At 43.5% G+C, this 15,526-nt stretch overlaps 2 protein-coding genes across 2 annotated transcripts; one reads left to right on the plus strand and one right to left on the minus strand. All coding sequences in view use genetic code 11, as the record gives it.

The window, feature by feature from the left end:
* Positions 1-1,230: 1,230 nt before the first annotated feature.
* Positions 1,231-2,545, plus strand: EGR_02911 (hypothetical protein; the record flags this gene model as incomplete). The annotated part of the gene is made up of 2 exons (XM_024492160.1): positions 1,231-1,317; positions 1,844-2,545. The coding sequence occupies 2 exons, from the start codon at positions 1,231-1,233 to the stop codon at positions 2,543-2,545; spliced, it is 789 nt and encodes a 262-aa protein (XP_024353355.1).
* Positions 2,546-3,094: 549 nt separating this feature from the next.
* Positions 3,095-14,281, minus strand: EGR_02912 (hypothetical protein; the record flags this gene model as incomplete). The annotated part of the gene is made up of 25 exons (XM_024492161.1): positions 3,095-3,307; positions 4,041-4,635; positions 4,800-5,082; positions 5,193-5,360; positions 6,327-6,605; positions 6,731-6,779; positions 7,113-7,356; positions 7,426-7,508; positions 7,803-7,993; positions 8,506-8,752; positions 9,401-9,750; positions 9,992-10,268; positions 10,344-10,481; positions 10,676-10,894; positions 11,084-11,199; positions 11,465-11,552; positions 11,621-11,773; positions 11,847-12,076; positions 12,348-12,553; positions 12,969-13,132; positions 13,206-13,361; positions 13,430-13,617; positions 13,684-13,824; positions 13,894-13,960; positions 14,033-14,281. The coding sequence occupies 25 exons, from the start codon at positions 14,279-14,281 to the stop codon at positions 3,095-3,097; spliced, it is 5,094 nt and encodes a 1,697-aa protein (XP_024353356.1).
* Between the last annotated feature and the right edge of the window lie 1,245 nt (positions 14,282-15,526).

The raw sequence follows: 15,526 nt of genomic DNA on the forward strand, positions 1-15,526 counted from the left end.
CTTGATTATACAAAAAAATATACTGTCGTGACCGAAAGAGGGAAAGAAGGATTTCATCCCAATTTTTCGAAGCGAGTCTAACTTGCGCAGTACACAAAATTTAGTTGAGAAAACCAAGGAGTTACTTTTATTCCAATGTGAGGACTGTCTGCGTTAAATAACTCATGGTTGTAACTGTAAATCTAAGCATGCGATGGATACTTCTTAATTTAATTCCTGTGTATAACTCTAATAAAAACATACGAAAGAAAACACACTACCTAGGAATAAAATCAAAAATGAAAATACTAGTCGGTACATGCGACAATTTTAGGTCGCAAACTTTTTCCAGTTTGTGCCTCCGGTTGAGGAAACGGCCTGCCACGCTCCAGCACGGTTTCTATTTTAGCAATATTTATGAGTTTATTAAAAGTGCATTTTCACCGCATATCTCATGCACGAATAAGGGCGCAACGGCACTTAGACAGGAGAGTGGCTGTTTGAAGGGACTAATCACAATAAAAATATGCAAAACACTCGAGTCTTGGTGTTTCGGTTTGTTGTAATCCACGGTCCCTTCCAGAGGTTTATAATCAACTCAATCAATGTGAATCCCAACTTCGAACAAACACTTCTCAACCAAAGTAGTAGGAGCTCAGTCTTTCTAAGGTTCAAATAAACCACACAAACAATCGCAAGTTATTTTCGTCAGCAACTTTAATTACCACAGGAACTTCATCGACGATTCCATCATCTTCAGCAGAACTTCTGCTTATTTCGGCGAACAAATCCTATTTTTAAGGTACAAATGAGCAATTCTACAATGGTCATAGACTAGCTTATTGATTATTATAACAGTTATGGCAAAGCTGACAGCTGAGTGGACCTGTCATTATCCGAACGCCACTGAAGGGCTAAAATACAATCAAAAACCATGACCTTGCCTGATTTAAAGTTGAAGAAACGTGGAGCAAGTGTGATTCAATTAACATTAGCTTCTTGTGTTTCATATTCGGAAAGGAGGCGGTGAGAGAACAAACAGAAAAAGTGGCAAACCAACCACCATGAAGTAGGTCGCTCGTGTGCTCACGCGTGCACTAGAGCATGCGACGACGTGCCTGCGGCCCTCCACGCGCAATTGGTCCGATTTGGTGCCACTGGCCAATGAGAATCGTACGTTGTGCCAGATGTCGTGAAACGCAAGTGCTTTCACGCCTCGGGCTTGGCGTCAGGTCGTGACTGTGAATAGACATGTATGAGTATCGTCCAGGAATGGCGGTGGTTAGCTCCCCCTACGGATACGACGATCCCCAGCTTGTTCGTCAGCGAAATGATAAAGTGAGTTAGCTGAACCCTTTTTAGAACCATGCATTGCACTTCCACAGCAATGCGCTTTATCTAACAGTTTGCATCTCTAGCAACATGCTTACTGTTTTGAACAAACTTGCCATATTATCCAAGGACCTTCACCGAATTTCACTTAAATCAGTTAAAAGGAGATGCGCTGATGTGAATATGGATGAATAGACATTCTTAAACTAACGGTGGGGATGAATAAATAACCAACATCAGCTTATATAAGCCATAAGGCTTAAGATTTTAATTGGTTAACCATACTGGATGCATCCTGTCCGCTGGTCCTATGCCCATAAGGGCCAGAAGTGAGTTCATGTGTAGGTTTGTGCACTTCCATCAACTACACCCATCCTGCGCTTGTGCGTACACGTTCAGGCAATATTTCGACTGTCAAGTTCAGTGCCTTTGAATGATGTTTGCAACATGAAAAAGTACGAAAGATATTGGAAAGTCGGTATTCCATTGGGATTGGACAAATGTCCTCTATGCATCCACATTACTCTGCTAGCCAGCTGGTGAGGAGAAAGAGGGCATCTGCCCAATGCCGCGATGTCGGCCAGCAAAGTCGTCTGCATGGAAGTTTTGGGCGGTGGCACTGAGTCTAATCATCATCCTCTGCTTCATCGGAATCGCTCTGTGGGTAGCATGGGCGCGTTCCAACTCGGGCTTTGCAGAGGCCGACGAAGGGCCACAGGGACCTGAGCTACCGCCAGCCATCTGCTACAAATGCAATAACTACGCTCACATCATGGACGGCCGCGAGCTTAGCTCCAACATCGACGTGGAGCATAGCGAGGGCGGTGCGGCCAAGGTCGAGGGAGCCCTAGGAGTCGCAGTAGACGTGGATAACCCGCAGCAGGAGCTCTGTCAGGAGTTCGTCAACAGAACCGCGCTGGCCGAGACACAATCCCCTGCGGACGATGACTGCGGAGACAGTCTGTACAACGGGTGCTTCAAGATGATCACCAAGAGCTATCGACTCACTTCCAATGTTGGACGCGAACAGCTGAGTGTCACCATTGTCACGCGGAACTGCGTCGAAATACCACGCAGCATCCCATTAGGCTGTTACAAGACCTTTGGTGGGGCAGGAATGGAAAGGGAGACGTGCTATTGCAAGGGAAATTATTGTAATGTGGGAACTACCATTGGCGCATCGACCCTGCTAGGAATGATACTTCTCCTTCACTTTCCCAATACCTTTGTCTGATTTAATGAATTAAATTGTTTACAATACAAAAGCCCACTTATCCAGCTTTGCGCAATTTCTCAAACGGCATTGAATTTCGACCACACTTGTTGCAGAATTGATGCCTATCAGCACAAATCTAGCACTTTTACAATCACCTCAAAATGCTGGTTAACGTTGTACCTCCCAAAAAGTTCAGTCAAAATTTGGCGCGTAGCAGTCTAGCGTAGTCGCACCGTTCACAGCATTAATTTGTAACAACAGTGTTAATATCAAGTTTTCTACCGAGAAATAGAAAACAGCCAAGTTACCTAATTTTTTGTGCAAATTGAGGTAACAGTTTTTTCAATAACCCAAGGCGCCTTCACTAATTGCTGATTAGATTGCGAACTCACTTGATCGCCCATTGAACTTGGTCCAAGTTCCGAGCCGAAAGCAAAAAAGCCCCATTTATCATGAATCTTTATAATACAGACCACGACCAAGAACAAGGAAGATCACATCATACTTAGGTACACTAGGGTTCGATAGGACTAGCCTCTATGCCAAATGAGTAGAGTCCAATGGGCCTTAGGGAATGATATCCTTAAAGAGAGCCAAAGCCTCTAACAGCAACTCCTTTCGCTGCTCCCTGGGAACCAGCAAGAGCTGGTCACGTAAGGTGCCAAGTGTTCGACGCGCATCCCCAATGGCGTCGCCTTGTGCAACATTCGCCACCGTGACCCCAATGACGACATCCACTGGTTCTTGTTGTACTTCTGTGCCCTCTTTGGACTTTTCCGACTAAAACATGGTAAGACCAAAGCTGTGTTTGAAATCAACACATTAAAGCAAAAGGAGAGCAATTTCAAGATCACACTCGTAACCGTAAAATAGACATTATTTGACGTGATGGATCACATTCAGTGTCACGACATAGGAGCGCAAATAATGATTTCGGGCTTCATCCACATTTCAAACCATGTATAACCCTTTTTACTAGCCTGTCCCAAAATAAGGTATTTGTAAGTAATGGAGTAAGGTAGACCGGAAATACAACCATAACCACAGATAGTGAGCACTGACTGCGAAACGAGGCAACTACTCACCACTGGGCTACTTATCAAGAACACGCAACAAGTTCCTAAAGGAACGTTCACACAATCGGTGACAAGCAAATGCTGTGTAAGAACACGTGTAGGAGCAATAGGCTGGTGTTACCATAGCGTCAAAAGGGTCGTTGTAATAGCCCCCTTAGCAGGGCTCCAAGTGGGACCTTCGTCAATCCGTGTAGTTACTCTAAACTTTCCACAGTTCAATGTGAAGTCCCAGAGGCAACAGTTCTTGAAGTAAAACCCATGAGGACAAATTAATTCTTTCCCACTACCATCGACTACCCAATAGCATTAGAGCAATGAAGCATTTCAAACCGACGTCGCCAGATTCAAGAATATTCATCGAACACAACTGAAAACGGGGTAAAAACCTAACGAGAGTTTGGAAAAAAAGTTGATGCAGCGTCAATGTCGCAACGAACCTGTTCGCCGATTTGCTCTACTTCAGTGTCAGAGACAATAATCACTTCGGCATCGGCCGGCTCCTGACTGCTCTCTACCATATCTTCGTTGTTATTTACATCCTCCTTCTCGTGTTTCTCAGTCACGTGATCGGGAGAAACAGCCTGAACAGTCGACCTTGTCCCGCTAAAGAGCCCACCCTCTTTGTCGACTGCGGCTTCCATTAGCTCTTTGCCCCGGATCGCAGTCGTCATTTCTGACACCAAGGACGAGTCCTGTGAGGCCTTGGAAATAACAACCGAGAGAGGAGATAAATGAGTGCAAGTGAGGGCGTCCAGATCGACATTAGCGCCTTCCACCGTTGCTGCCATCGAGGATACAAGGGAAAAAGACCCGCAATTTCCTGAAGACGTGAAAAGTCGCCTGCGAGTGAGTGGATGTGTGCGGGTGCCAGTACTCCTGGAGCTGCCCGGAAAGGAGAGCAGAGTCCCCCTCGACATGCGGTTGATCATGACACAACGTCTCGGTGAAGCCGACTTGCGACGACGACTGCTCACCGAAGAAGAAAGCGATGGCGGAGAATAACTTTCCGCTTGACGTACCTCGGCACCCTCACTGTCGGTTTTAGATCCGAAGATTAAAAAATAGGAAATTTTTAACACCATCAGGCTAAAGCAGTACGCTCATATCAACTAAAAATATAAGTAGTGGCTGAATACACTATTTGTCTATCCCCATCCAGTCTACTTAAGACTACTATTCACGAATCGTCAAGATACCTAGCAGCCTGATCATGTAAGGGAGATGCCGCGTCATCCGGAGGGTGAAACACTTCTGCCTGTTGAGAGTCCTGGGAATCTGCAACAACCATCTCTTCAGAAGCGTTGGTAGTGAGTGAGGGGATAGGCACGACTGAGAACGCCTTGGATACCGATGAATCGCTTTCCTTGAGCCCTGAAGCATTAGGTGATGATTCGGAAGAATCGAGGATAAAGACCGTTGGTTGTTCAACAAAGGACACACGAGTCTTAGGCCGTGGCGTGGTGATATCTCGCAGAATTCCTAGGCAGATGGTAACAATGATTAGGCCTACTTTGGATGAAAGGAGGCACTGGACATTGATAGCCAAATTTGAGCAAATGCTGACTCAAATCTTTAAGAGAGTATCTCACCGGGTCTCGTACCGGGTGAATCGGACTGCTTGATACTAGGAGATGCTATGGGGGAGGTGAATTGCGAATTGGTCCTCGATGCCGAAAGCAACATTCGCTGTTTGCTCCTTTCTGCGGCCTTTGCCAGGCCCAATTCAAGAATTTTTTGCGCTCTTAGACCCCCTGGTCCTAAGCAATAAGGCAAGGAAGTAAAAAAATCCAGTATCCTCCATTTGTACTTACGAATAGCTAACACAATTAAATATTACAGGGCATTTAGTTTTGTTAATTTATTCCATTACACTGAAACAACGTACATTGTAGATAACATGCAACGATGAATTTCTAGTGCAATTGAGCAAACAAAGAGTACCAAACCTTAATTCTAGCATTTGAAATGCGGCAGAAACCTTATTCGGGAAAAAGGGCACTTTGATAATGTTTTAATGACACTTTTACTGGGGAAAGTACTTGCCTCTGATTGGCATGTCTTTTGTTCATTGAAGTGGATAGTTAACCGAGGATTTTCAGCGAGTCGCCTAATATTACAGCACATATTTTTGAACAATACCAAAAAGTTCAAGTTCATGAGATGCTTCTTCCATATTGCAAGAAGTAGTACCGATTAATGGGGAAAAGTCTACCAAAACTGTTAATGACGAAACGGTTTAACAATAATCCAAGTAATACCTCAAGCAGCTTGCTTATTTAAAATGTTTTATCGAAGTGAATTGGTATTGACCATCTCAAATCTTCCCCTACATATAACATCTTGGAGGGAGTGCACAATTTGAGTCAACTATGTAATTCGTGTGAAGAGTTTGATAGAACACAATATTTTGCAAGATAATGCAATGTTTTTAAGACTACTGCTCCTGATCACAGTGCTGTTAGTAATAATGGATATCCTATCACGCTCCATAAATCGGTTTCACAAGTCCTTTTTCCATTTCGTTTAGGGGCAGATTTTGAGGGAAATGAACACACTTAAATTCGCTACAAATAAAGGATAATAAAGCAACTTTTACAGGTTAGAAAAAAGCATGACAAAATAAGGCTTTACAAAAAAATTAAGTCTTCCACTTGGACAAATGTCCGCTTGCTATTTGTACTAAAGCAGAAGTAAGCTGATTTCTGATTTGGCAGGCCCCCTACCTCCCACAAGAGGACTCCTTAGCACAGCCGAGCTAGAGCGAGGTACCACTGGCGAAGCCGAGAGCATCGAGGAAGAGGATGGCAAAGCGAGTGCGTTGTGCCGTCGACGAGTTGCTAACGCATCTTCTGTAGATGTCGCCTTGTACTGTGAAGGCTCCGTGCCTACTACGATCGAAGCATCAGCACCAGCCTCCTCCTCCGCCTCCTCAACGTCATCATCAACATTTCCTTCAGAAATACCTTCCGGCCCCTCGAGCTCTAAGCTTATAGGTGCCTCCTCTGTAGCAATTTGGAAATCCGATAGTGGTACATGTAATGCATCAAGGGACTGTTAACATAGTATAGTTGAAGAGGCAAGACGGTACATAAAAAATAGCGCTAGTCCAGCCGTAGCCGAAGCCTACCTTCGAATGCCGATCCATTCGGAGCCGATTCTACACCTGTTTTATCACCCTAAAGGAAGAATATCAGTTGGAAGCTACTGATTAAGAATCGCCCGAAAAAAGAGGACCTGCCTGGTGTGATACGTTTGAAATATTGGTTGCCTTTATAGATGACTCTTTTTGGGATCCTTGCGTTGCTTCAAACGCAGGCGCAGCGCCACTAAAACGATAAGCGAAATGGAGTTTAATCGACCTACTCATAAACTACCCAGACGAATGTTTCTTTATGGATGGAGGTAAAGCGAGAACAGAGTCTAAGCTATTTAATATCAGAGAGAATTCTTCAAACTGAAACGCAAAACAACTGTTGAAAATATCCATTGCAAAGATGTTATAGAATCACCCACCCAGACGATGTGCTGGTAGTGGCATTTGTAGCTTTTGGCGAGAACGTTGAAGGCTGCGGGTCGGCAACTGCGAGTGAATCCAATGGTCCAACCGATGGAGTCGGGGCCTTGAACCGTGCTGGGCTCATAAGCGACTGGGAAGAATCCACCGAAGATGAGCTGATCAAAGGATACAGATTCGAACTTGCCGGAGCATTACCAATATCCAGGTTGTTGTACATAGCAGGTAGATAGGCATGTCTACAAGCCATTGGGGAAGTCCATTTAAAATCGTAGAGCAAGTCATGAAAATGAGAGCAAAAAACGTACCTTTGTTCACGTCGACGCTCTTTCTGATGCTCTGTGAGACGCATACGCTTGCTAGAGCAATCCAACGGGGAAATGAAGACAAACTGAATGTAAAGACTGAGAATTAAATTCATATCCATGAGACGCCGCATATAACAAATTAACTTCCCCCCAAATCATTTAATATTTCACATTGTTGGAAAGCCTATAATCACTATCACCGCGTCTTTTCACACAAAAAAGTCTTCAACACCGAAGGGATAACATGAGATGATAACAATGACAGTGATACCTTAACAGTGAATTTGAGACATTGAAGGCGTGGATAAAATAAACGATTTATCAATACTACCTACTACCGGCAAGTAGTGCATTTTAGAGACAAAAGTCCACAGTACCTGCGTAGAATCTTCGAAATCTGCCAAATTGGGTGGGGGCCTGCGGTCAAGGTTGTCTGGATTTACTCTCTTCCGACTACGAGAAGGCGACACTTTCAACACTGCGGAAGTAGACGAGGCGGCAGCACCAGTACCACCATCATTTCCATCGTCAGAAAAGAGGCAGCGTTGAATCTGTTGGGGGACTAGTGCTACATAACAAATTAGTCGCAATGGGTGGCATGGTAGCGACGGCTATTACAAGCAAAAAAATGGAATAAAACAATGACAGAGATCGTGGAGATTATTGAGCTTACATATGCGATGATTAAATAGAGAGTAAGACAGACAGATAAATCGAACAACTAGAATTGTTCAGTTGTAGACTTACATTTATGCAACTTCATAAAATTGTTTATACCGGTGTTAGGTAAGCGTACCGGAACGCTCTTCATAATTCCCATCGGCGTGAATAGACTGACGAATTTAAAAAGCAGCCCTAGGTGATACGGCAATAAAAATGGTCCGCCGATCAAATAAATCGTATTTACGGATGGCTCCAAAATGCCTTGTCGGAGGTTACTAACTGAGGGTAATATATCTGGAGTAGTCGAAATAGCTGTCGTGTGAGGTGAGGAACAAGTGTATACTTTTGATACCGACTACAATAACTCGTTAGCCACGCGATTTCAAAAACTTGCGACTGAGGGAGCAGGCAACATACGGGGTTGAGAAGCAGCCTGAGGTGCAGCTAGAGAGAGGCGTCTACGAGCTATGATAGAGGCTCGCCGAGGCGGAAGCGACTCCCGGGGATCAGTCGCGGTGCCGAGGCGTCGTGAGGCCAAAAACGAGCCTTGCAAAGACTGCCTTGGGGGTGTTTGGGACGAGGGAAGCTGAGAACTGTTGGTGGTATCAACGTGGCCAGGAGAGACATCTTGCGTAGATTCCAAGTTATTTTCTTGCCTAGGCTCCTGAAATGCAAGCTGACGCCTGCGTAACCACACTTCGCGTACGTAAAATACTAGTTACGCTTTCCTTATGTGGAGCGAAACGTAATCTTCATTTCCTACGTTTGTTTTATCCTTGCCTAAGTTACTATTAAGCATTTTCGTAAAGTTGGCGATAGCCTCAAATATGCATACTCTTCTGAGTAATAAGCATGAGGGAAGCGAATAGCTTTAACTTCGTAATACTCGTCCATAATCGAATACAAATATATATGATGATTTAAAGGTTTGGCTAAACAAGGTGTTTCGAGTTCATTCAGTTACACATTCATCACTATTATTTGCAGCAATTTGAATAAAAATATATTTTCGATTATAATACATTTTGGAGCCATTGTAATTTGTTAAAGCAATCGAAACAAAACACTTGATTATGACCATTTCTATAATGAAAGAAAAACCATTTTCAACGGAGAAGGCATTACTTAACCTGTTGGAGGTACATGATAAACCTCTGTAAAGTCATTAATGAAAGAATAATTCATATGCCATTTCAGGAAGCCAAAACGCAATCGAGCTAAGATACTCTAGAACCTAATAATGTGGACCCAGCGTGATCGATGTCTACATTTGGCTTGCTTTTACTGGTGTCAGGGCGGATGTGGGTTTTACCTCTTCTGGCTCCTTGTTACAAACGCCTCTGGGTAATCTTCGGGAAGCTCTGGGACTCTTTTGTGCCGAAGACATTTTTGCTGAACTCCAAGGCGGGTCGTCCTCCGCTCCACTTTGCTCCACCTCCTGTTCCCACAGCAAGGTAGGTGGAATCCAGTCAGGAAAAGTGACACGACGATGGAGCGAGACCTGAGGAGAAGTCACACTGGCCAAACATCTGGAGAACTGACCTGTCAAGTCACGAATTCTCCCTTGCAAGTCGGCTGTTTCGGGTGGTGCTGAGACGACCAACGTGTCCCACAACGACACAATACACATGATAAATATTTTGCGGCGACGCGAAGCGGCTTCTGGACAGGACGAAAAAAACCATTAGTATTACTTGTAGCGAGCGAGATCAAGAAGTGAGTACTTCCTTGCTACCCTTTAACCATTGGGAGTACTGACGATGACTCTAAAATTCGGATTGACACTGATTGTAATAAGGGAAACTACGTCACTCGAAATACATTTTACCCTGCTAAGGGCGGGCAAACTATTAAAATATCAACAAGGGAACCATCTGAGTTAAATGAGAAAGCTGTAGCTTACCATAATTAGTTATTTTACTACATCCTAATGAGACGGGTGAAGAACTTGCGCTCTTAGAGGAAGCAGCAGCAGCAAACCGATGCTCCAGGGCCGAGAAAGGACTTGAAGCCAGACAAACAGCGGCCTCAAAGAACACCAGCAACTGACGAACTGCGTGATGTGGTAGCTTCAAAGGCTTCAACTCCTGCTCCTTCTGCTGCCGGGGGGTTTCAACTACACCCGGTTTGCAGAAGCACTTCTGAAGGCGATTCCAAGCAAGGGTGACGAAAGCCTCGAACTGAATGCAAATACGGCACTACACTGTCATCGCAAGCTCGAGTACTTTGGAAAACAGAAAGGCATTGGAGCTTACTGCAGTCACAATAATGGCAGGAGCCTCGCTATCTCTGAGGGAGATATATGCTGAGTTGAGACGCTTGGCAAGAGCGAGCAGACCCGTAGAAGAGAGCTCAATCAACAAAAGGAGTGTTTCTACGGAACGTATGTGTCGCTAAAATAGACAATGATTGGTTGATAACTGATAAAGTGAGCATATTCATTTAATCAAACACTTTGCTGAAGTGGTACACGCACAAGGGATGTCCGCGAAACGGACAAAAGAAAAGCAAGAAATCGCATCAGCACGTAAAATTTAAGCTGTGGTTAAAAAGGAACACATCTCGAGAGTCCGCAGGCAAAACTGACCCGTAAAATGAGCCAAAGAGAATGCAGAAGGTTGTATGTTACAGAGTGGGTTGTTTGTGGACTCTGGTGCTGTTGCTGTTTGCTTTCCAAAAAGATCATTTCATAGAGTCTTGCTGGAGATAGTGATCCACTAGTTACTGCATACGAAACTAGTGGGTTCCGAGGTCGACTGCTTTGTCGACGTGTTGGTGAAACAAACACCGAGTTGCAAACTGATATCTGTAAGAGGCGAGACAGTACCAATAATTGGCGATGGCCTCGCACATAAAAGCAAGACGATAGCACTTCTCTGATATATCTGCACAAGCACTACTAGTCAATTGAACTTCTGGTATTGGTTTGGAGAACGAAAAATTAGAATTCAACATAAATAGTTACACTGCGACCGCTTATACTCCTAGTACGAACCTCAGACTGCTCCAGTGGCATGGCGCCAAGACAGCAAGAAATGGCATTCACAGGTCCCGTCATTTGACCCAGTAGCCTGTCTTTGTGAACACGCCACTTCGAAGGACTAAAAGGATCTTGAGGTAAATGTGGTAAATTATTCGAGTTGCCCATGAAATTACAAGAAATTTGTTGAAGTAGTGGTTAAAAATAATTATGGGCATCGAGTAATACAAAGAACCATTGACTTTGGAGGCACCTATCAAGAAAATAGAAGTTTCAGGCATAACTATGTACATGCGACTGCTCGAATCAAAACGAGTCGAATTTGTGAATACAGACTCTCAGTTAACATTTTCATTGATGCTTTAAAACGTGATGAAAGCTAAAGACGGGGCATACCCTTGAAGTTTTCCTCAATTGCTTCGGCAGATTTGACCATAAAGGAGAGAAAGTTAGAGACAATGCGCAAGTTCATTTTCTTCCCGAACTACATAAAAGAAACACTACTTAGCAGGGTGAATGGGTTTAGGTGCCCAATTAGACGGCATACCTTACCTCAGATGTCACATTTTGAATTAACGCGATAATTAAGTCACTGAGTTTGTCAATCCATGAATTTGTGGGAATACTCGTGAGCAGACAGGCCCCCGCATGTAGAACGCGAAAAAGACGGAACAATGCGCTCAACACTTTCTGCTCCAGTTCGGGCTAAAAGAGCCATATTTCGCTTCAATTAAAAAAAACACGAAGTGCACGATGGGAGGATAAAGGATTAACTAACCGGAGGAGAAGTAGTTGAGCTACCAGCAAGGAATACGGGAGCCAGGCAGAAAGCAAACATCGTCGACAGGCCTGAACCCGAATTTTGTTTTCCATTTTTTGTGTTAGATTTTGGCAAATCAGTCACTCGTTTATGTAAGGTGGTAAGTTGAGTAAGGCGATCGGCCAGGGAAATCCACACTTGCAGTCCCGCTTCATTCACTTTTGCTGTGTTCAGCGTCACGCTCACATCTAAGTGGTGATAACAAATTGGCCAGTCTAATCCGAACCCTCAATTACAGAAAGCGTGCGCGTACAAAGTAAGTTCATACTTGAGTAATTAGGAACTCTCTAAGTGGGAGAGTCCTTATGTGGACAGATGTCACTACGGGAAAGAGGCGAAATGAATGAGCGCACTGATGAGGTACAGTGCAGATTAGTCTAACTGCAAAAAACCCAGTCATTTTTACAACAGACTGCTGAAAAAAGGCGCATAAATGACTAGCGGTTGAAATGAACTTACCAGATGAAGGAATGCAGTAGAGAGTATCGAGAAGTTTAAGATGTGTATCAACGAAATTGACACATTCGGGAACGAGTTTCGCAAGAAGCTCACGAAGCAGTTTGAGATGATCATCAACCGCGGTCGCAACGATATTAACGTTTACGGATAACCGAGCATCCCTTTCCACCGACTCAACAGCTAAAAGGCTGAGGTCCTTCATGATACTAAGCGAGGAGAAATTTCAGCATTTTACTGACTAAGTATAAATAAATACAAATATTTTGAGACATTTTAAAATCAATAAGCAAAGTGAGGAAAATAACTTTCGGAAGTGTATGAATTGAACCCGGAAAACACTGCACTCACAATATGAGATAAGTGAATGCTTTTGGCAGATGACAGTCTCATGGTTCAAATCACTAGTGATAAAATGCACAAATTGCAAGTACCGCGACGTGGGAGAAATTCCAGCTGGAAAAGCAACGTTGGTAGGCAAATAAAGTGCAAAAATAGAACCCATCCATCTGTTTGTTAATAGAAACCGGATGCATTTATAACAAATTTAAATGGGACCCAAAATCCCGAATTTTGACCAACCAAAAAAATAATTAAACGGTTCAAAGCAAAAAGTAAGCTTACTCCTCCAGAGCTAAATCAGCCGAAAGATTAGACGAGCAACCATCACGATGCCAGACTGAGATAAGATCCAGACAAGAGGCACATATGTCGTAATTCAGAGTAGATTTCAATTCCAAGGACATCTTTTCAAAGTCCAAAGAATCAGCAATTTCATGGAGGACAGTCTACAATTAAAATAACACACAAATACAGCCGATGCTACCTTATTTGCACAGGAAACGTTGCTAAGTATCTTACGACACAATCATCAGGACTGGGGTTTCGGGAGATATCAATATTGGAAGGTTCGATTAATGAGTTCGAAGAAGGTGAATCACCACATGGCGTCTGTGGGGAGACAAGACGCAGAGAGAGATCTAAGCTCTGCTGGATGAATGTCTCTCTGAGCACCTTCTATGAGAAAGAATCATAGTGAAGTGACAATAATACACTGCTTTAAGATTTATGCATGCATTACGCACGTCATTGGATGGGAAATCAGAAATCGCCTTTCTAATGCGCTTGAGACATTTGACCCATATATCGCCGATTTTTTGGTCTCCAACGGACTTTCCTGAGCCGCTTAAATAACGAAGCCAGTGGAACACCGCCACCAGAAGCTGATAGTTATGTGCGGAAAGAAACGAAGTGGAGACGGAAAGTTTGGGTACTAAATTGAAGACATTCAGTAAACAGTACTACACGAGTATCAAAGGCATAAGGCGGAAGCACCTACGTTTCTTTTTGTTCAAGAAGAGTTCAGGCTCTAGTTCAGGATAGTCAAAAATGCAGGAAAAAACATGAGCAGCAAGATCTTGGGATGTAGTGTCCCCATTATAAACCGAGGTTGAACTAAGCTGATATCGATGATAATTGGCTAAAAAAAGAAACTGATAATGCAAGGCGAGTTAAACGAATGTCAGCCGTAAAACGAACATGAACATACGATTTCCAAGAGAGGCAGTGATGCTGATGTAACGACCCAAGAGGTTTGCGAGAAACGGGGACACGAACTGAAGAGCAAAGTATTTTACACATCAACTGGCTCTGAAATGTGTGTGCAAGTGTGGGGAGATACAACTCACACGACGAAATCCATCGGAAAGCATTTTTTCCGGGAGAAGACACAAAAACCTCCACCAAGCAAGCAATCGCAAGGCAGAATGAGCAGCGGTAATGGGGAAGGCGCGAAGGACATCAAAAAACTTCATATAGGTTTGGGAGGTCATAATTTCTCTTAGGTCTTCTAAAGGTAGACTTGAGCAAGCAGGCGTACCGGAGATGTCAATTTGTCGTAAGAGATCGGAGAACAAAGATAAGGCATCGTTGGGCATCTGCGTCTCATTTAACTTTGCACCGATATTTAAGGGCGAAACCCGTAAAAGGCACAAGAGGAAATCCACAAAGGGAACGTACAATCCCGTAGACAAAAAAACCTAAATGACCCGTGGTCCACGAAAACAACAAAGAATAAACCTTCGGACACAGATATATAATTGCTCGCAAAACGTCCAGCGCAGCTGCACCGTTGCACTTGAAAAACTTGAGAGCAAATAATACAATCACCTATAGAAAGCTCGCAAATGTTTCAAAAGCATACTCTTGATTCTTCACAGAGTTCGTTGAAGGCACACGGTGTAATCGAATGATTATGAAGTATTGAAGATGAGAGGTTCGCCAACGTTTGCACGAAATCGCCATATCCATGCCGAACGAATGGAAGCACATCTTTAATGAGTCGGAAAAGCTCTCTGTACTCACAAAGTTCAATCGTTGTATTGTGCTTGACACTAGCTTCAAGAACTCTAAAGGACGTGCGAAAACAGCAGACAATAAAACGCCGGTGTGAGCCACAAAGGCAATATACACCTTTAAAGTAGGGAGAAACGAAAGTAAACATGGGACGGTTAGTAACGTACATTAGAAAAAACCTTGAAAAGTCCGTGCTGATTGATTTATCTTGCAAGCACTTTTTAACGATTGCGCTGTCAAGGCGTTGTTCAGCAAACGCACGAATCTAATAACAGTATTAGGCAGAAAAGCACCCACGGTGGCTGAAGGGTTTGAAAGTAATTCTATAGGTATTTTACAGAGAAAGTTGTTGAGACATAACTTCCAGAAATCAGAATCAACGTGTCTGTACATGCATTTCAAAATGGCAGCAGCCAAAAGGCAGAAGTCATCTTCGGGGAAAGGTGCTCTAATTTGTTACAACTTATCACAAAACAAACCCGTGTGAAAAAATAGCAACGCACAACTCAGCTATTGAAGTGCATTCTTTCAAACCTGAATTCGAGAGACGTGAAATAACACCCTTGTCTTCGTTCAAAAATCCGTCGAAATTGATACCATCAAATGTACAATTGCGACCGGTTAGAAGTCTAACTATTACCAGTGATAAGATGATTACCTTTGTAAATCTTCCAGGGCATTAGAAAATGCTTGTTGGTCACTTGATGATTCCAAACACCTCTTTAGAGTATCCTCCATTTTAGGCTTCGACAATAAAGTACTATTTATTTTGCAGAAAATCACGGGTACAATTAACCACTAGGACTATTCAACGACAAGGTTGGACG

Source organism: Echinococcus granulosus (genome assembly GCF_000524195.1).
Source record: "Echinococcus granulosus chromosome Unknown EG_S00014, whole genome shotgun sequence".
In the NCBI taxonomy this organism is placed as follows: domain Eukaryota; kingdom Metazoa; phylum Platyhelminthes; class Cestoda; order Cyclophyllidea; family Taeniidae; genus Echinococcus; species Echinococcus granulosus.